This window comes from Camelina sativa, chromosome 4 (genome assembly GCF_000633955.1).
Source record: "Camelina sativa cultivar DH55 chromosome 4, Cs, whole genome shotgun sequence".
Lineage (NCBI taxonomy): Eukaryota > Viridiplantae > Streptophyta > Magnoliopsida > Brassicales > Brassicaceae > Camelina > Camelina sativa.
The window spans coordinates 14,105,028-14,124,892 of record NC_025688.1 but is presented as its reverse complement, the minus strand read 5'-3'; the positions used below and the strand labels follow the sequence as shown (position 1 = coordinate 14,124,892).

The 19,865-nt window shown below is 36.3% G+C and overlaps 3 protein-coding genes across 3 annotated transcripts; 2 read left to right on the top strand and 1 right to left on the bottom strand.

Moving 5' to 3' along the window:
- LOC104780500 (deoxyuridine 5'-triphosphate nucleotidohydrolase-like) lies at positions 775-1,714 on the top strand. The gene has a single exon (XM_010505005.1). It carries the CDS (start codon positions 812-814, stop codon positions 1,478-1,480), a length of 669 nt encoding a protein of 222 aa, XP_010503307.1. The 5' UTR covers positions 775-811; the 3' UTR covers positions 1,481-1,714.
- On the bottom strand, positions 1,678-4,384 carry LOC104780502 (serine/threonine-protein kinase HT1-like). Its single transcript, XM_010505006.2, has 4 exons — positions 4,120-4,384; positions 2,928-4,002; positions 2,378-2,824; positions 1,678-2,194 (listed from the first exon to the last, which is right to left on the bottom strand). The coding sequence occupies exons 2-4, from the start codon at positions 3,687-3,689 to the stop codon at positions 1,892-1,894; spliced, it is 1,512 nt and encodes a 503-aa protein (XP_010503308.1). The 5' UTR covers positions 3,690-4,002; positions 4,120-4,384; the 3' UTR covers positions 1,678-1,891.
- On the top strand, positions 5,410-10,333 carry LOC104780499. Its single transcript, XM_010505002.2, has 9 exons — positions 5,410-7,984; positions 8,085-8,266; positions 8,359-8,430; positions 8,517-8,669; positions 8,766-8,929; positions 9,019-9,166; positions 9,445-9,567; positions 9,660-9,747; positions 9,830-10,333. Exons 1-9 carry the CDS (start codon positions 5,674-5,676, stop codon positions 10,027-10,029), a joined length of 3,441 nt encoding a protein of 1,146 aa, XP_010503304.1. The 5' UTR covers positions 5,410-5,673; the 3' UTR covers positions 10,030-10,333.

Sequence of the window (19,865 nt, the reverse complement as noted above, 5' to 3'; positions counted from 1 at the left end):
CATTTTGTTCTGTCTCTTACCCTCTGCCAAAGAATGACATAACAAATCTTCACACTTGGAAGAACTCTCACCACCTTGCATAATGCCCTTGATGAAATCATAGTACAAGCTGATAGACTTTTCACCTTTCTTTCCCAAGATGGCCGGAACTTTGGTAACAATCTCTGTTAGCTCAGAGCTTGAAGCTCCTCTTGACTGCAGAATCTGGAGCTTCGGACGAAGTGATTTCTCAGCATCAGTTACAAGCAATTCTGGGTAATACCTAACAATCGTGGAGATCTGAGAATCTTTAAACCCATGGCTTCTAAGCAGCTTCAGAACTGAATCCGCATTAGCCTTGTCCTCGAAACTGACCTTCCTTGAGATTGATTCAGCGAGTCTTGTAGTTAAACCCAATGATTTCACCAGATAAGAGACTGTAAAAGTAGTACTCACATCCCCAGCTGTTGCAGAGGAGAACGAGTTGGTAAAAGCAAATGCATTTTGCACAATGCTCACTGTAAAAACTCTTAAATTATGCCATTTCTGCAACTCCACAGACCTTCTTCCATGGAGTAACAGAGAATACATGAGAAAAGACAATACAATAACCAGTGAATCGACAAGTGTTCGAAATTATTCAAGAAAAAAAAAAATGAAATTAGGGTTTATGAGGTCCAAAGAAGAAAAAAAAGGGTTTATGAGGAAGAACAACAATTATTGGGTCTATTGGGCCGAAAAGCATGAATTGGTTAAAAGCCCATTAAGTTTCTATTTCTTTTTAGGGTGGAGGGAAATTTTGGCGCCACGCACTCACTCACTCACTCCATTTATGGCGGAACTACGACGCCTCTTCCTCATCACCACCGCCACCACAACTACAACTCGACCTCAATTGAAATTAGGGTTTCTCTGCAACTCTTTAAGCAAACGCTTCACCACACTTCGCTTCCCAGTTTCAACAATGGCCTGTGTCGAGACGAAGATCAACAACGGTTCCGACGCCGTCAACGAACCATCACCTAAAATCCAAAAGCTCGATCGAAACGGAATCCATCATGGAGATTCTTCATCAACACCATTCTTCAAAGTGAAGAAACTCTCAGAGAAAGCTGTTTTACCAACAAGAGGCTCATCTCTCTCCGCTGGATACGATCTCTCAAGCGCGGCTGATTCGAAAGTCCCGGCGCGAGGTAAAGCGCTTATCCCGACGGATCTAAGCATCGCTGTTCCCGAAGGAACTTACGCGAGGATCGCTCCGAGATCTGGTTTGGCTTGGAAACATTCGATTGATGTTGGAGCTGGTGTGATTGATGCTGATTACAGAGGACCTGTTGGTGTGATTTTGTTCAATCATTCTGATGTTGAGTTTGATGTGAAGTTGGGTGATCGAATCGCTCAGTTGATTATTGAGAAGATTGTGACTCCTGATGTTGTAGAGGTTCAAGATTTGGATGATACGGTTCGTGGTGAAGGTGGTTTTGGTTCTACCGGCGTCTGAAGAAGCGTATGTGTCTTAGTTTTAATTTAGGGTCATTTCGTCGAACAGTTTGTGCGCATTATTGTAATATCTATCTCTTTGCTTCATCTTTTTTAAGTATTTTTAGAGTCTACCGAATCAGTATAGCTATCCTTCTTCTGACACAAGCTGTTGCATATTTAGCTCCTGTTGCAGCTGCGACTGCTGTTTTCTTGATCTATCCAATTGGTATCTTTATCAAATCTTATTAAAGCCTTTGTTTAATTCCAAACAAAACGAATCAATTTCAAGAAAAACATGAAAGAGATGACTTAACAAAAACGAAGCCAACCCAATGAAAAGTAAGACGGAGACCCTTGATTATAAACAAAAACATAACCACTGGCTCTTTTTTTCCTATTCACAAAAAAAATGTGAGTCAGTCAGAGTCTTTCAAGCGAATTTAGGCTTAGGCAAGGCTGAGCCTAAGGTGCTGGTGCTGCCGCCACCGCTGTGGTGATGATGGATTGATCCCAATTTATGAATCCAGAATTTGGGACCTTTCTTTAGTTCTGGACAGATTTGGCTCGGTAAAAGAGTGAGTCTTCCTTCGTTTGTAAGAGACTTTTTAAACTGTTCCAACACTTTGACAATCTGCCAAAATTCTGGTCTCTTGTTTGTTTGCAACGACCAACATAGCTCGATCAGCTCTTTCATAGCCGTTGGACAATCTTTTGGTATCACCGGCCTAATATTCTGGCCAATATCAACACAAATTCCAAATGGTTTTAGAACAAACTGAACAATAATGCTCTAACTTAGTCATCAGATTATTGTCTTCTGTTCTATAATCAAATCCTAATCTAGGCATAGTTCGTGTAAATCAACAGCAATTCTATAGCTTTCTATCATATACAAGCAGATGTAGAATGATTTTACCTTGTGCATGACTGCGAAAGCAGCTTGGAAAGGAGTCATCTCCTCGTATGGAACTGCTCCAGCTACCATTTCCCATAAAATAAGTCCAAAGCTATAAACATCGCACTTCCTTCCATGTGGTATCCGTCTTATCACTTCAGGTGCCATCCACCTATAAGTTCCAGTGTTATCACCCAAAACATCACAGTACTCCTCCTCGCACGCTATGCCAAAGTCAGCAATCTTCAAGTGAAAGTCTTTTTCGATCAACACGTTCTCTGGTTTAAGATCCCGATGAACTATCTCTCTTGAGTGAATATACTCCATTCCTCTCGCAATATCTAGACCAAACTCGATTAGCTGTTGCAAAGGAAGAGATCTCTGCTCGAGCTTGTGCAGATATGATCTTAATGACCCTCGAGGTACATACTCCGTGATGATACAGTTTCCAGTACTGACTCCCACAAACTGCATCAGGACATCATCAATCAGAAGAAAATAATCACACACCAATGGCATCAATCATATTTCATACAACCAAACTGACATAATACAACATAAAATGAATCACCTTAACGACGTTCGGATGGCTAAGTCGAGATAAAAGCGTGGCTTCCATTGTAAACTGTTTCTCTAAACGAGCTGCCAAGAATCTGTCGTCGCTATTTTCAGGCGCTGTGATAATCTTTAGAGCAACAGCTTTGCCTTCATAGTTTCCATGGTAAAGCTGGCTATATACCCCGTGCGTAAACCTGTCCCCATAAGACACCTTAGACGCATCAATGAGGTATTCTTCAAGCACTCCTGCAGAACTAACTTTAGAGCCTCTATAGTCAACAGACTTTGAAGACCTCTTGTCTATCTTACTCTTTGCCCTGTCTTGAATTTTCAACGTACTAAGATCCCTAATAGGACCAGAGTGTGACAAAGGCCGTAGATTAAAAGATTTGTTTTCAGAGGAATCCTTGGCCTTAATTCCCTTTTCTGACTCCATTCTTATAGGATGTGGAGTAGAAAACCTCTTAATATCAGACTTGGCTTCCTGAAAAGAATTAGGAAGAGCCATATGAGGCGAGGGAGAAACAGACCTCTTCTTATTAGTGAGTGGATTCCTCTGTATCTCAGTACCACCACCACCAACAACAACACTAGGGGAGCTCAAACTTGGCTGTGAAATAATTCCAACAAGTGATTTCAAATCAGAAGGTGAACTCAGAGGCATTCTTTTCAATCCAGAAGTCCTATCTGGATTTGATTCTAAGCTTATCATACGGTAACAAATAGTATGAGAGAAATTAGCTCTCCTAATCCAAGAAGTAGCCTCTCCATCCATGGTTACTAGAAATCTCTAAAAAACACTTAAAAAGTTCTAACCAAGCAAATCCTTGAAGACGAATGAGATGAGTAGTAGTAATCTCCAACAACAAAATCTTGTCTTTCACAGAAACGAGAGGTCCTTCAGATTCATTGAAGAAACACCATATACCTTCCTCTACCATTAAATCCACAAACTCCTAGAATCAAAAAACTAAAAATCACTCCAAAACCTAGAGTGTTCAACATCTCATCACCCAAAAAAAAAAAAGTCTCCTGGAAAGAACTTGTGAATTGATTGCACCACCCAACAACTATATGATGCCCTCTTCCTAATATAAATAAAACCAAATCAAAGAAACAACAACAACAAAGTATATTAAGATACGACTTTTTTGCATTGATGAATCAGAAACACAAACAAAAAAAAAAAAAAATCGAGAACGTACCTGAAACACGAATTTATCAAAAGAAAAAAACTATGATACGTGAAGCTCGGAGAATTAGGAATCAGAATCCGGCGAGTAGATTTCGTGAAGAGAAACGGAGAAAAAAATGAAAGCTTTCAATGGTAACCAACAACAACAACAAAGACGAGGAAGTTTCGAATTCGTGACTTTTTGTTTGTTGTTGTTTCGCTTAAGAAGACGGCTTTTGTTGAGAGAGATTTTTTCTTGGAAAAGTTTCCTTTCCAGAAATATAATAATAATCAAAAACCAGGGGAAGACAAATTCTTCAGATTTTTTTTTGGTCAAAACTCAAAAAGAAGAAAAACACGGAAGAGCTTTAAGCGATGTCGTTTTCGTGATATATGTCAATGTCAGTAATATGCTTTCTAAATTCTGTTTAGATTTACTTGTTGACTTTATATGTTCTGACGTCAAATGTTATATGCAAAAAAGCGTCGGTCGGGTGGCCTAGCGTCTAAAGAAAAAATCAAAAATTAAACGTGAATTAATCGAAAACTAATTTTAGGGTTATTTTATTAAATTAATAACAAAACAAAATATATAGTATTAAATATATGTATAATTATATTTATGTTAAATAAAAATATTAAAGAAAATATAAAATTATAGTATTGTTTTTTTTTTAAATTACGGTAAACACATAAAAACGTAATTTTAAAAGAAAATTTATTAGTGAAATGACCTTAGTGCAGTGGTCAATGGTAAGTCTTTAATGTACAAGGCACCATCACACCCGGTCAGTTGGCCCAATGGTTGACACAAAAAAAAGAATTTATGATTTTCATTAAAAAATTGTACATTAATTATTGTAAAACATCATAAACTCTTAATTTAAATGTTTAAATAACAAAAAAAATACATATTTGATTTATATTTGACTATAAAAATAATTACTATATGCAAAATTAAATGGTAAGTAATCGGGTTAGATAGATTATAATTAAATTAGACAAATATAATTAAATAATTAATACTAAGCGGGAATTAATTATTAATTGAGGTGGAGAGAGTTTTTAGAGAGGGTAATCAATCGTAGGCAGAGATTTTTAAAAGAGAGATAACAAGTGATAACCAAAATTTGACAATTTTCTTCATACAATTTCTCATGTGTCAAACTTTTTTATTTGAACTTTTAATTTTTTTTTATTTAAAAAGAAAAAACATGTCGAGTGATGGAGCATTACACTTTCTCTGACACAGTTTGGATAACAAACGCAACCTTTTTTTTCTTCTTCTTTTGCATGAGGCCAGAGAGACCAAGAGCCCAGACCACGTGCCCCTTCTCATCTTTCTTCACTCTCTCACGTGTTTACCTTAAAAAAAAACCTTTCCCCGAGAAAACTAAATTTGCTTCAACTGAGAAAATCCAAGTTTGATAACTCCGAAGAACGTCGTCGTTTTCCATCAACTCCAGCGACTCCCTCTGCCTCCTCCCCGAATAAGAAGAAAATAATCTTCAAGATTGACCAGGTGAGAGAAATCAACTCTATCTGCGTATCTCTGCTTCAAATTCGCTTTTTTTTTCACAAAACAATGGCACATGAACCCAGTTCTGGGTTTGATCATATCTCTGATTTGGGTAATAAGTGTGTCTCTGATGGAATCACTACTGGGTTTGGGTTTATTCAAGAAAGTAACAACTGTAGTGAACAGTTAAGTATAGATAGGAACAATCCAAATCTTGGAATTAAAGATAGTGAAGAAGATGGGGAAAAGTTGAAGTTTTTGTGTAGCTACAATGGAAAGATAATGCCTCGACCAAGCGATGGGGTGTTACGATACGTTGGTGGTCAGACAAGGATCGTTACTGTTAAAAGAAACGTGGGATTTGATGAGTTTGAGCAGAAGATGATCGAGGTTTATGGTCAGCCTGTTGTTGTTATCAAGTACCAGCTTCCTGATGAGGAGCTTGATGCTTTGGTCTCTGTTTCTTGTAATGAGGATATTGATAATATGATGGAAGAGTTTGATAAGTTGGTGGAGAGATCTTCAGATGGGTCTTCTGGGAAGTTGAGAGTGTTTTTGTTTGATGCTTCTTCGTCTGAGGTTGATGATACTTTTGAAGTAGCGGAGTATGGTGGGGATGGAGTTGACATTGGGCAGAGATTTGTAGAGGCTGTGAATGGTGTTGTTGCGAGTAAGGAGAGTGTTGCTAGTGGTGGTTCTAATCCGAATTCTGATTTTAGTGGCGTGGACGTTGTTGATAGCTTGGGCCTTGGTCAGACTGAGTTTGTTGCAACCCAGACCTCGTGTACCTTTTCACCTCACACTTATGTGAATACTGTACCAAGACTTGTTCCTCCTGATCCGCGTTCGTCTACTTATGTTTTACCTATGAATGTTCCAGCTGATCCGTTTCATTCTTCTCAGCTCGAGACTGTTTCAGAGCAAGCAAACGCTAGTAAGATCCAGCAGCTACCCATAGCTACGCCATCTGAACATCATTCACCGGTGTATGTTGAATCTCGGTTAGAAGTTTTAAGACAACCAGATTCTGTTCATTCACCTAACCAGTTTCTGCCAAGTACTACCTCTTTGCTCTCCCAACAACCTTTTCAAGGAAGTACTTTGAATGTCTCATCACACCAGTTGTTTCCTGCTGCTCACATGACAATGGCTCCCTTGAATGCTCAGATTGGTGTCACACCAGTTTTGATTAACCCGGCAATGCAAACCCAAGAAACCATGTTGGGGAACTTTCCTGCTGAAAGAAATGTGGGGATTCAAAAGTTAGTCCCTTTTCCTACAGAGCCGAGCTACTCTGCATATCAAGGTACGGTTGCTCCTGGTATACCAACTAGCGGTTATGGTGGGACTCAGGTTCCACCATCTCAACATATTGTTCTCCCTGATAGAGTTTTGCATCAACAAGTAGTTATGCCTGAAAGTTTTCAAAGGGTAGATGATTGTCAAATGTGCCAGACTTCTTTGCCTCATATGCATTCTGATCCCACCATACGGGAGAGAAATGATGGCTCTACAATGTTTGTACCGTATGTGAGCTCATCTTACCCTGCTTCACATCCAGATGATATCGTCAGAATCCAACAGATGGATAATCTTACGGGTCAACAAAGCTTCCTCAATCATTCTGGTCATCAAGACAGAGATACTTTACGTACAGCCAATGTTGCGAGTGCTCAGGTCGAGACAATTGAACCTCTACTCAATGAGATTGTGAGAGATGTTCCGATAAAAGTTCAAGTATCTAGACAGCAGCAAAACCCTGTAGACCCTTCAGTAGCATATGGCCAATACCAACCAAGAGGATTGATGGATAATGTTAACATACATGCTCCTGAGACATATACCAATTGTCAGAATTTCGTCTCACCAGTTGAAAAATTTGGAAAAGAAGATATTATGGGTACCAGTTCTCAACAAACGGCAAGGAATAATATGTTCCTACATGACACCTCTGGTCAATTTCCAGTAAGTCCAAACATTGGTCACACGGACTCAAATGAGACACTAACAAGAGTAGACGTTCTTCCAGGCCATGAATCTCAACCTAATACATCATGTGCGCCAACACAGTCACCCTTATTAGGTAATCCTGGTTTGTATCTACAATCATTGGTTGGAGGTCAGCAGTTCGGTTCTCTGGAAGCGCAGTCCTGCAACCCCGTATATGGCGCTGTTGAACCTTCCTTTGATGCTGCTAATTTACCATCGTCCTTATCATCACATCCTGGTGCTGCCAATTTACCATCATCCTTGTCATCTAGTGTTGGCGGTGCAGACGTCAAAGAGTCATCGTCATTTTTTAGCAACCCGGGCCCATGGAATTTGCAAACTGACTCAAAGGAGGATACCAAACCTAACCTACTTAGTTCTTTCAAAGGTGTTTTTTGTGTTATACATGACTCCATTTCTACTTTTTTTTTTTAATGTTATTATCGTTGAGGATTATCTGTTGATTGGTCTTTGCTTCTTTCTGCAAGGCTCGGAGGAGGAGCACATCAAACAAGAACTTCAGAATGTTGCTGAAGGAGTGGCTGCTTCTGTTTTACAATCAAGTACACCTTCATATCATGAACCTCCGATCAACGTGGAAGAGTATGCTTCTGATAAAGGTCAATTTTCACGTAATGATGAAATAAAACACCAGTCCACACACTTCAAGGTCTGTCGCATACTGTTCACTATTTTTGTCATTCCTTTCGTTAGGTTTCGTATCGCTTCAGAAGTGATGAATTTGTTATTATTGTTTCTCAGGATATCAGGAACCAGCTTGTCGAAAGATTGTACTTAGGATATTCTGGTTCTGATTCTCTGGATCAGTTGCAGGTTTGACACCTTGTTCTTAATTCACTTACGTTCATTAGGAGAGAGACCTTGAGGAATTGTGAGAATCATATGTTATATTTTGATAGATTATAAAGGACATCGACCTTGAGGAATTGCGAGAACTAGGATCTGGCACATTTGGGACAGTTTATCATGGGAAATGGCGAGGCACTGATGTTGCAATCAAACGGATCAATGATCGATGTTTTGCTGGCAAACCATCTGAGCAAGAACGAATGGTTTGTCTCAGTACAGCTGATGATGCTTTTTAAAAACATGTTTAGACATATGTTGAATAGTTCATAACGATTTCTATCTTATCTTTAAATTATCAGATCGATGACTTTTGGAACGAGGCACAGAACCTAGCTGGCTTGCATCATCCTAACGTCGTTGCTTTTTATGGGGTTGTGCTGGATTCACCTGGAGGTTCTGTGGCAACGGTTACAGAGTACATGGTTAATGGTTCTTTACGAAATGCATTGCAGAAGAATGTGAGGTATCGTATGTATACATTCCTCATAGCTATGTTGACACATGGATTCATGGTTATAAGAACGCCATTAATTGTAATGGTTTATTTTTCAGGAATCTTGATAGGCGCAAGCGCCTGCTGATCGCGATGGATATTGCTTTTGGGATGGAGTATTTGCATGGAAAGAATATAGTACACTTTGATCTTAAAAGTGATAACCTACTCGTCAATCTCAGAGATCCTCATCGCCCAATTTGCAAGGTAGATTGACTCGAGTTTTATATTTCGTCTCTTTAAATAGTTTTGTCTATATGCATCGAACTCTTAACATGAGATTCATAATCAGAAGGGATAATGGTGAGGAATCAAGTAATGGTATTCAGGATTATTATTTTGTATGCATAGATAAGGTTTAGCATTAGTTCTGAGTAGAGTTCACACTCTCGTAACAGAGGAAAACATATAAGAAATCATTCCACTTGGTTGTGTGTGCTATCTTTCCCCTTTAAGTTGCTGATAGAAGTTTGTGATCATTTCAGGTTGGGGATTTGGGTCTCTCGAAGGTAAAATGTCAGACATTAATATCGGGTGGTGTCCGAGGAACACTCCCATGGATGGCACCAGAACTTCTAAATGGAATCAGTAGCCTTGTTTCTGAGAAGGTTTGTGAACTAATCAACTCTTACCTACTTGGTTATTTGTCTGTATAATGTATTTGCTTCTCTAGCGGATAGCCTTAATCTGGACACTATAGGTTGATGTGTTTTCATTTGGAATTGTGCTCTGGGAACTCTTCACCGGTGAAGAACCTTACGCCGACTTGCACTACGGGGCGATCATAGGTGAAACCTTTTCTACATAATACTTGTTTACGGGTTTGCTTTGTTTCTATTTTGGATTTTCTTAACCAAAAATTTGAAGCAGGTGGTATAGTTAGTAATACGCTACGACCGCCAATTCCTGACTTCTGTGACATGGACTGGAAATTGCTGATGGAGAGATGTTGGTCTGCGGAACCATCAGAGAGGCCAAGCTTCACTGTGATCGTGAATGAACTACGGTCCAGGGGTACAACAAAGCTTCCTTCCAAAGAACAAGTCTCAACACAAGGACCACAATCTTAAGGATAACTATATCATATGAATTGAACCATTTTTAAATCTATAACCACACAAGATTTTCACACGCAAATAGATGATGCTTCATATGTAAAAAAACTAAGTATTGCATACTTTTGCAAATGATAAGCATGTTCGTCTTGCATGTTTTTTTCGCTGCATGGACATATAAAACTTGTTGCCTTAGAATCTATGCTATGGAATGCTTAAGCATTTATTAGCTGAACTCTGAAGCATCGATAGAAACTTGGTATGTGTATAGAGACAATGTCTTCTCAGCGCAAGTTTTGTAAGGATTTTTGATGTGCTATTCGTTTCTCCATTTTCTCTATTATTATTACACTATTTCGTCGTGTGTGTTGGCTGATTTAGTAGTTTTAAAATGGATCTTAGATTTACCAAAATATGAGAGAGTATTTTTCTAACGCTTTCCAACATTGCATTTGGCATTTTCTTTTGGTGATAGTGTGACACATGTTCTCCTTTATTTTTGACTTTGTTTTTTTTTTTAACTTTTATTTTAAGTTTTTAAAATTTATGTCAATCTTAATTCCAAAAATCGTATTTCTCTACACAGTTAGTACACTTAACATGTATTTTAATTATATCTAAGTTCTTTTGCCACAAAAAAAAATAGATATCAAGATTATTTATAATAAAATTTACTATCATATAATTGATAAATCTACTTCATATATTTTTCCTACATTTTATTTGATTTGTCTTTCATCATCTAAAAAAAATTATGCTCTTTTATAATAAATTAAATATTCAAAATGAAAAAATATTTTGGATGAGAAATGAAATAGTTTAAATTCATGATTATGCATTTACGTAATTTTATAAATATTGACTATTACACGTATAAAAATCATAGTATGTTTCCTTTCATTAGTTGACTAGGCAATTGAATTAGTTAGCTCCACTAAAATTATATTAACTTATATGATAATTAATATATCGCCCTATATAATAAAACAGAAGTACACAACATTGTTTTGTAGACTATATAATTTTAATAAATTTGTTACAAATACGTTATACATTAAGTTTTATATTATTTGTATAGTTTGGATTTATTGTTTCCAAAAATATTAAAGAGAATATTCTAAAAAATTATTTGATATCATCTAAGTTACCATATTAATTTCCTTTATTAAATTATTCATTAAATAAAATCATTTGATATCTAACTTAACATATTAATTTGTTAATTATTATTATAATTCACCTCTCATTTTTATATATGAGTCTATTTTGTGAAAAAAAATATCATATTATTTCTTATAATAAAAAAATATTTTTATTTCCGGATATACCATAAGTTAAAATTTTAAAAATAAATATAAATCATTCAATCTATAAAATATTCAATTTTTGTTAATATTATTCTTTGAAAATATTATCTATTGAATTAAAAAATTTACTGAGTAACGGGTCAAAATTTGAATATTTAAATTCAATTTCATATTTTTTTGTTGAATTTTTTTAATTTTATATACTATAATAAACTTTAAATAATCTTTTTTGAAATATTTTTAAAGTATTGAAACTTGATATTAAAGTTAGAAACTACAAACACTCTAAATTGGTTTGTTATAGCAATGTCAATAATATGTCACTATAATATGAAAGAATTTTAAAAATAAACTAATGTTCCACTTCAATTTTATTTTTCTGTTTAGATTTATAAATACAATTACATAAATTGTTTTTTTACTCCAGCAGACATTAAAATCTTACTTCCATTCTAAAACTCATTAATCCATTATAAATTTTGGAATATGATCACTTGTTGGTTATAATTTGAATAATAAAATTATTATTAAAACAAATTTATAGTATTATTTTTAATATTTTAAAATTTACATTTATTTTACTTAATTCATTTTTATATAGTTATTATTTTTATTATTTACTAAAAAAAATTATATTAATTTTTATACTATTTTAAATTTTATTTAACTTTAGTTAATTCGTTTTTTATTTATTTTTAGTACTATTAGTTATAAATAATAAATAAGTAATTAATGAATATTTAAAATAGTATTTTTTTAATGTAAAAAAAATATATTGATTAGGTGGATAATGATGTGGAAGAAAGAGAAGAGAGAAAAGTTAACTTTATATATATAGATTACGAAAATACATTTTGATTATAACCTTTAGAGTGTTAATAATTACATCAAAATGCCATTACAAATATAGATTTTGAAGACAAAAAATTATACTAATATCAAATATTAATTTATGCAATTTAATTACTTTATAAGAGCAAAAATACATTATTAGTTTACAAAAAAAATGAATAACCAATCAAGATGGACATATAAGATTTTTTNTTTTTTTTTTTTTTTTTTTTGACAAGGACATATAAGATTTGATATATAATTTACCATATTAATTTGTTATTAATCATTATACTTCATTTTTCTTCTTAGGATGATTCTATTTTTTAAAACAAATATATCATTGATGTTACTATATTTTACTATATTTAAGGCCTTGTTTAGTTCATGTTTTGCATCATATAGAAATGATTCCTTAGATTTTATAGTCATTTATGTCCAAATATGCACTTAAGATGTTTAGAAGCATGCATTGCATACATTTGTGCATTTGGAGTATTATTAGGTGTTATGGATCTCTAAAAGAGTAAGGAAGGACTTGGTGTTATTTCTGGAGCTAAACAAGAGGACTGAAAGTATCAGGAAGTGGATTCGCAAGGCAACTCGACCACAACACTCGAGCAGGCACACGGTCGAGTACTCGGTCGGATTCATAACGGGCTCCTCAAAAATCGATCCAAATTAAGATCTTCCGTTGCGATTCAGCTTCCGCATCCTTCATGAGAGTTGTAGGAACTTGAGTTAACTTGCTAATGCTGGTGGTTTCAAGGCAATCAGAGGTTGCTAATTTGAAGACTCGAGCTACGTGACGGACCAACCACTCGACCATGCACTCGACCGAACACATGGTTGAGCACTTCCAGCCGAATCTCTGTTTTGTCCTCTAGCTAAATAGGGCTTCTCTCTCGTTACTATATATATGTGCTGACACTTGTGGCCGAAAAGGGGAGACCATAGAGACCATGTAGACACCTCATAACCTAGTTTTTGCCATTTTTAGCTGCTTTTACTTTATTGCATCATCTCTTATCTTTTTTCTAGATTTTCATAGATTTGTAACCTTCATAACTTTAAATCTATTGAGTATTTTCTTTCACTTCTTTGTATTAAATTGTTCATCTCATCATTATCTATCCATCCATGTCTATATCATCATTTTATGGATTTGTGTTCTTCATGAGGATTTTTAGATCTTATTAGTGGCTTAGGATCTTAGGGATGGATTTGGCTGGATAAGGGTTATGGTTGTTTAGATTGGTCAAGCTTGATTGTATATACATCTCTTCTAGATTAGATATGCTCTATGCTATTCTTATACTGAGAGGGTAAGGATAGATCTTAAGCTTCTTAGCATCACACCAATATCTAAGTTGTTAGATACGGCTAATACTAGAGATTATCATGAAGCATTCTAAGAGATTAGATGTTTAAAGTGATTTTTGACATTGATGATGTAGTTGTTTAATGTCTGCTTTTATATGTAATAGCTAGTGAGAACTAGGTCTAAGAATATCTAAGCTTGATTGTTATTGTCATGAGAATAAATTAACAAGTATTAGAAGATCATTGTCTAGAGATAGCTCATTGTTGATTGAGGTTTGTTGACTAGTTTAGATAACCTTAGCTTGAGTCCAGCCCATGAATCCATTCTTAAGACATTTCTTTGTTTATTGATTTCCCTATTTAAGTATTGTTAATTGCTTGTTGTTTGCTCTGTTTTCATTATTTGCTCTGTTTCTGTTCATTCGCTTGTCAACTCGACCATGCACTCGACCGAGTGCTAGGTCGAGCTTTATTTTACTTTCTTGCTTATGCATTGTTCTGTTCCTGTTTTCTTCTGCTTATTAGTTAATTCTGCTTAGTCTTGTTTATTGCATTTGTCTTAAGTTGCCTTAGTTCATTGTATTTCATTATTGTCATTAGGTTGTTAGAAACAAATCATAATTATATTTGGCCTAACTTGAATGCATTGATCACATCTTGACTGCTTACATATCACACTCTTTATGGATTGACATCCTTTATGCTACAACATCATAAGGGTATTGAAACACCTTGCATACATTTTGATCATCTTAGCCTAAGGTTGTTTGTTTGATTGCACCATTCATTCATTCATAGGTTAAGATAGAAAAATTCTTGTTTCAATTGGCGCCGTTGCCATTAGGGTGTTTATATGTTCCAGTCGAGATTTCATTGTTTCAAGATTAATCTATGTTACTTTTGATTCTATTACTCACCTCTTTGTTATTTTGGTGTTCTGTTTTGATTCTCAGGTACCACTCGACTAGGCACTCGGTCGAGTACCTCAAAGCAAACGGACGAGTGCTTGTTCGAGCACCTGCTCAGAGTCTCAAAAAAACAGAAAAGAGGTGGAAATGGAACTTCCACAAAATCTGCATGAACCTCAAATGAGAAGGAAGATTGGTGATAGTGATGCTCCCACTACTCATACTCATAGATATGGGATAGTGCCTCCTGTTCTCCATAACACAACCTTCACAATCAAGAGTAGTCTTATCTCAAGGGTTCAAAGCAACAAATTTCATGGACTGCCTATTGAAGACCCCCTTGCCCATCTTGATGAGTTTGATAGGCTTTGTAGCCTCACCACTATAAATGGAGTCAGTGAGGATGCCTTGAAGCTGAGGTTGTTTTCTTTTTCTCTAGGAGATAAAGCACATCAGTGGGAGAAGACTCTACATTCTGGAAAAATCACCTCTTGGGTTGATTGTAAGAAGGTCTTCCTTGCAAAATACTTTACTAGTTCAAGGACTGCACATTTGAGGAATGAAATTTCAGGATTTCTCCAACAGAATGGTGAATCTTTCAGTGAAGCATGGGAGCGCTTCAAAAGCTATCAGAGACAATGCCCACATCATGGATTTAGCAGGGAATATTTGTTGTGTACTTTGTATAGAGGTGTTCTTCCCAAGATCAGGATGCTCCTAGACACAACCTCGAATGGAAGCTTCATGAATAAAGATGTAGATAAAGGTTGGGACTTAGTAGAGAACTTTGCTCAGTCCAATGGCAATTATAGTGAAGAATATGATAGAAGCTTAAGAGAAGGTGTTGCTTATGAGGAAGGGCATATAAAGGAACTACAAGCCTTAGATGAGAAGCTTGAGAAGCTAGATAAACTCCTTCTAACCCAACAAAAGCAAGTACTTGTTGTTTGTGAAGATGAGAAGTTTATGGTTCAAGTCTATCCTCCACAATAACTCCAACAAACTCCTGCTCTAGATCAAGAGATGAAGAGTATGCTTCAGCAGGTCATAAAAGGCCAAGTTAATGGAGATATGGAAACAAGTAAGAAGCTCACAGAGATGAAAAACAAGATAGACTCCACATATGGTGCCCTTAATATCAAGATTGAAGCTTTAATTTGCATAATCCTTCACCTTGAGAGCAAGAGTGAATCTTCTTCTTCTAGACAACTCAATGAGACATCAATTGACAATCTAAAGGAGTATGCCACTACCCAAGCTATCTCCCTCAAAGAACTACCTTCAAAGCTCACTGAGGACAGTGACAACCAAGTTGGGGAGGATTTTCTTCAACCAGAGCTGCAGAATGAGAAGATAACTGAGCTTGAGACACAACTCGACCATACACTCGACCATGCACATGGTCGAGTGCCTGGTCGAGTGCCTGATCGAGTCATTGCTCAAGAATCTAGCAAGCCGGTTCGGTTCATTCCTCCTCCCTATCAACCACCTTTGCCATTTCCAGGACGGTTTAAAGAGCAAATGCTGAAAAAGTACAAGGCTTCTATTGATCAGCAAGCAATGATGCTCTTGAGTCATGAACCTTTGTTAGAAGATGCTAAAATANTAGACAACTCAATGAGACATCAATTGACAATCTAAAGGAGTATGCCACTACCCAAGCTATCTCCCTCAAAGAACTACCTTCAAAGCTCACTGAGGACAGTGACAACCAAGTTGGGGAGGATTTTCTTCAACCAGAGCTGCAGAATGAGAAGATAACTGAGCTTGAGACACAACTCGACCATACACTCGACCATGCACATGGTCGAGTGCCTGGTCGAGTGCCTGATCGAGTCATTGCTCAAGAATCTAGCAAGCCGGTTCGGTTCATTCCTCCTCCCTATCAACCACCTTTGCCATTTCCAGGACGGTTTAAAGAGCAAATGCTGAAAAAGTACAAGGCTTCTATTGATCAGCAAGCAATGATGCTCTTGAGTCATGAACCTTTGTTAGAAGATGCTAAAATAAAGGATAAGCCACAAGTTAAAGAGCTTGAGCAGAAGAAGCCAACTATTGATGGACAACCTTCAGGAATAAAGAGAAAGGTCATGAAACTGAGTCTGAAATCTTTGAGGGTGTGAATGAGGTAAAAAGAGAGAACTCGACCTGCTGCTCGACCGAGCACCTTAGGTCACTCGACCGAGTGGTACCAAGTCACCCAAAATGCCCTGACTTCATCCCCAAGCTTCATCAACAACAAGAGCCAAGAAATCCTTCCTTCAATGGTTTGTCTAAGCTTCAAACTATAAACATTCTACATGATTTAGTGAGGGATTTAACAACTAAGGATGAGGAGATAAGGGGGCAAATCAAGAAGCTTCATGGTAGAGTGAGAAGTTCCTCTCCAAAGAAAGCATGGCAAGGTATGAGTATTATTAGCAGACACAACTCTTTTAGCATTGACCCAGGAATAAGAGGAGCAATGGAATCTTTAAGAACAAAGGGGACTTCATCACCTCTCTATAACCCTTCAAAAGCATAAGAAGTATGCAAAATCAAGCTTAGAGACTTTAAACAAATTCACTTGGGAGGAAGTCCCAAAGGTATCCTTGTACATATTGGTTTAAGTTTCTTGTTATTTTGATCTTGTTTTCTTTAGTGTTATGGTTGGTCAGGTAGCATGGAGGTCCTTTAAGCACTTGGTGGATATCAAATGAATCCCACCCTTAGACCATCCCAAGTAATACTCCAACTCTATATTTGTATATAACATTGCATTTTTTTGTTTTTGTGTTGTTTCTTGATTCTTAAATCCTCCTTCAAATTTCTCTTACACAAGAGACTGTATAATTTAAGTTTGGGGGAGGGTTTGAGATGACATTTGATGTTGTGTTTTGTTTTCTTATTTCAAATTTTTAGCATAATCATGTTAGTACTTGCATTTCATCTATGGCATAGAAAAACCTAAAAATTTAAATTTTTTTGCAAAAATCTTTACAAAAAAATAAAATAAATAAAAGAGTGTTCATGTAGTTTGCATTGCATATTAGGATCTTGTTAGTATATTTCATGTAGGACTGTTTCATATTTGCATTAGGGATCTATGATGAGTTCAGCCTTGTTAACTTGTTTAAATTAGCTAGACTAGGATCAATGCCCAAGTTAATAGTACTTTGATGCTAGTTGAGTGATCTAGAAACATAAGATTGAACCAAGCCTTGAATTCCTATATTGCATTCTGGTCTAAATTGAAGCATTTTGTGATTTGATGTCATTTCCTACTTATAAGAACCTAATATTGACTTGTAATTATCTGTTTGTGCATTACTTTAAACTCATGGATACCATATACATATTTGGATCATCTTTCTCCTTTTTACCACTCTTGTTGATACAAGTAGCTGATTTCACTTTTAAATCAGTTCCTCCTACCCTTAACCAACCCTTCTTTCAAGCCATGTTTATTCTTGAGTGTGTAAGTCCTTTTTGGGATTGAGCTTGGTAGAAAGTGTTAGGTTTGAGCTGACAAGAGTAAAGCCTTGTGTAGTTCTAGTTTGCAATTTTCAAACTAGATAGGACTAGGTGGTTTAATTCTTGGGTTTGGGACTTGGTTGTTTTGAAAAAGAAAGAAAAAGAAAAGAGAAAAAGAGAAAGAAAAGGTTAGAGTCTTTAGGAAGGGAATGTGTTTAAGTAAATTTAAGCTCTAGTGAAAGAATGGGAAGTATGAGATTTTTAAAGATGGTTCTGGTCAAAGAAAAGAAGAGTATAGAAAAAAGCTTTTATGTCTTAAGAAGTAAGAAGAAAAGGGAACCATAGCAAATAAGAAAGAAACCTCTATTCCACTAGAAAGTTCAAGTAAGAAACCTCTCCTAAGGCTTAGAACAAAAGAGAAAAAGGGTATTTGAGAAGTGATGAAGTTAAAGGGTAGAACTAGGACCATTTGGGATTAAAATGTTAGGATCAAACACTTTGGGTGCCTTTGGGTAGACAAGGTTTTGTTCTTGTATGTGTCTATTAGTTCTTACCTTTAGCCTTCTTCTAAAGCTCAATCCATTTTTATGAGAGAACCTTGACTTAATGAGCCCCACTCTAAAGAGAGACCATCCTTGTCTCTAAACCTTTATCTCCAAGCCAAATGAGTTTAAACATTGCACAATCTGATTCATGTTCTTGCTTAATGAATGTTAAAGGAAATGATTGATCTGAATGCATGTGGATATCTAAGGCTTGAATCAGTAGAGGTTGTGATAGGTCTGTCTAAAGTTTTTAAGTACAGCTCATTCACCTTGCATCATAGTACTAGTAACTTGGACATTGATTCTAGGTAGCTCATTAGCAAGTTGTTAGGTTCTAAGATCCCACTTTCAAACCTCACCTTTCTACTTATGTCTTGTTTATTTGCTTGAGGGCAAGCAAAGACTAAGTTTGGGGGTGTTGATGTTACTGCTCTTAGTCTAAATGTACTTTTTGTTTAGTTCATGTTTTGCATCATATAGAAATGATTCCTTAGGTTTTATAGTCATTTATGTCCAAATATGCACTTAGGATGTTTAGAAGCATGCATTGCATACATTTGTGCATTTGGAGTATTATTAGGTGTTATGAAGCTCTAAAAGGGTAAGGAAGGACTTGGTGTTATTTCTGGAGCTAAACAAGAGGACTGAAAATATCAGGAAGTGGATTCGCAAGGCAAATCGACCACAACACTCGAGCAGGCACACGGTCGAGTACTCGGTCGGATTCATAACGAGCTCCTCAAAGATCGATCCAAATTAAGATCTTCCGTTGCGATTCAGCTTCCGCATCCTTCATGAGAGTTGTAGGAAATTGAGTTATATTTCTAATGTCGGTGGTCTCATGGCAATCAGAGGTGTATTTCAAGAGTTATCTTGATTTTACTGAACGGATATCATCCCAGATCGAAGATTCGAGCTACGTGACGGACCAACCACTCGACCGAGCACTCGACCGAGCACATGGTCGAGCACTTCCAGCCGAATCTCTGTTTTGTCCTCTAGCTAACTAGGGCTTCTCTCTCGTTACTATATATATGTGCTCGCACTTGTGGCCGAAAAGGGGAGACCCTGGAAACCATGTAGACACCTCATAACCTAGTTTTTGCCATTTTTAGCTGCTTTTACTTTATTGCATCATCTCTTATCTTTTTTCTAGATTTTCATAGATTTGTAACCTTCATAACTTTGAATATATTGAGTATTTTCTTTCACTTCTTTGTATTAAATTGTTCATCTCATCATTATCTATCCATCCATGTCTATATGATCATTTTCTGGGTTTGTGTTCTTCATGATGATTTTTAGATCTTATTAGTGGCTTAGGATCTTAGGGATGGATTAGGCTGGATAAGGGTTATGGTTGTTTAGATTGGTCAAGCTTGATTGTATATACATCTCTTCTAGATTAGATATGCTCTATGCTATTCTTATACTGAGAGGGTAAGGATAGATCTTAAGCTTCTTAGCATCACACCAATGTCTAA

Bases quoted from the DNA above. Each gene is read 5' to 3' on its own strand.
- LOC104780499 (XM_010505002.2), top strand. From the start codon at position 5,674: ATGGCACATGAACCCAGTTCTGGGTTTGATCATATCTCTGATTTGGGT. The intron at 7,985-8,084 runs GTGTTTTTTGTG...TCTTTCTGCAAG, and splicing joins CCTACTTAGTTCTTTCAAAG to GCTCGGAGGAGGAGCACATC. The intron at 8,930-9,018 runs GTATCGTATGTA...TTTATTTTTCAG, and splicing joins GCATTGCAGAAGAATGTGAG to GAATCTTGATAGGCGCAAGC.
- LOC104780500 (XM_010505005.1), top strand. From the start codon at position 812: ATGGCGGAACTACGACGCCTCTTCCTCATCACCACCGCCACCACAACT.
- LOC104780502 (XM_010505006.2), bottom strand. From the start codon at position 3,689: ATGGATGGAGAGGCTACTTCTTGGATTAGGAGAGCTAATTTCTCTCAT. The intron at 2,825-2,927 runs GTGATTCATTTT...GTCCTGATGCAG, and splicing joins GCCATCCGAACGTCGTTAAG to TTTGTGGGAGTCAGTACTGG. The intron at 2,195-2,377 runs GTAAAATCATTC...GATATTGGCCAG, and splicing joins CTTTCGCAGTCATGCACAAG to AATATTAGGCCGGTGATACC.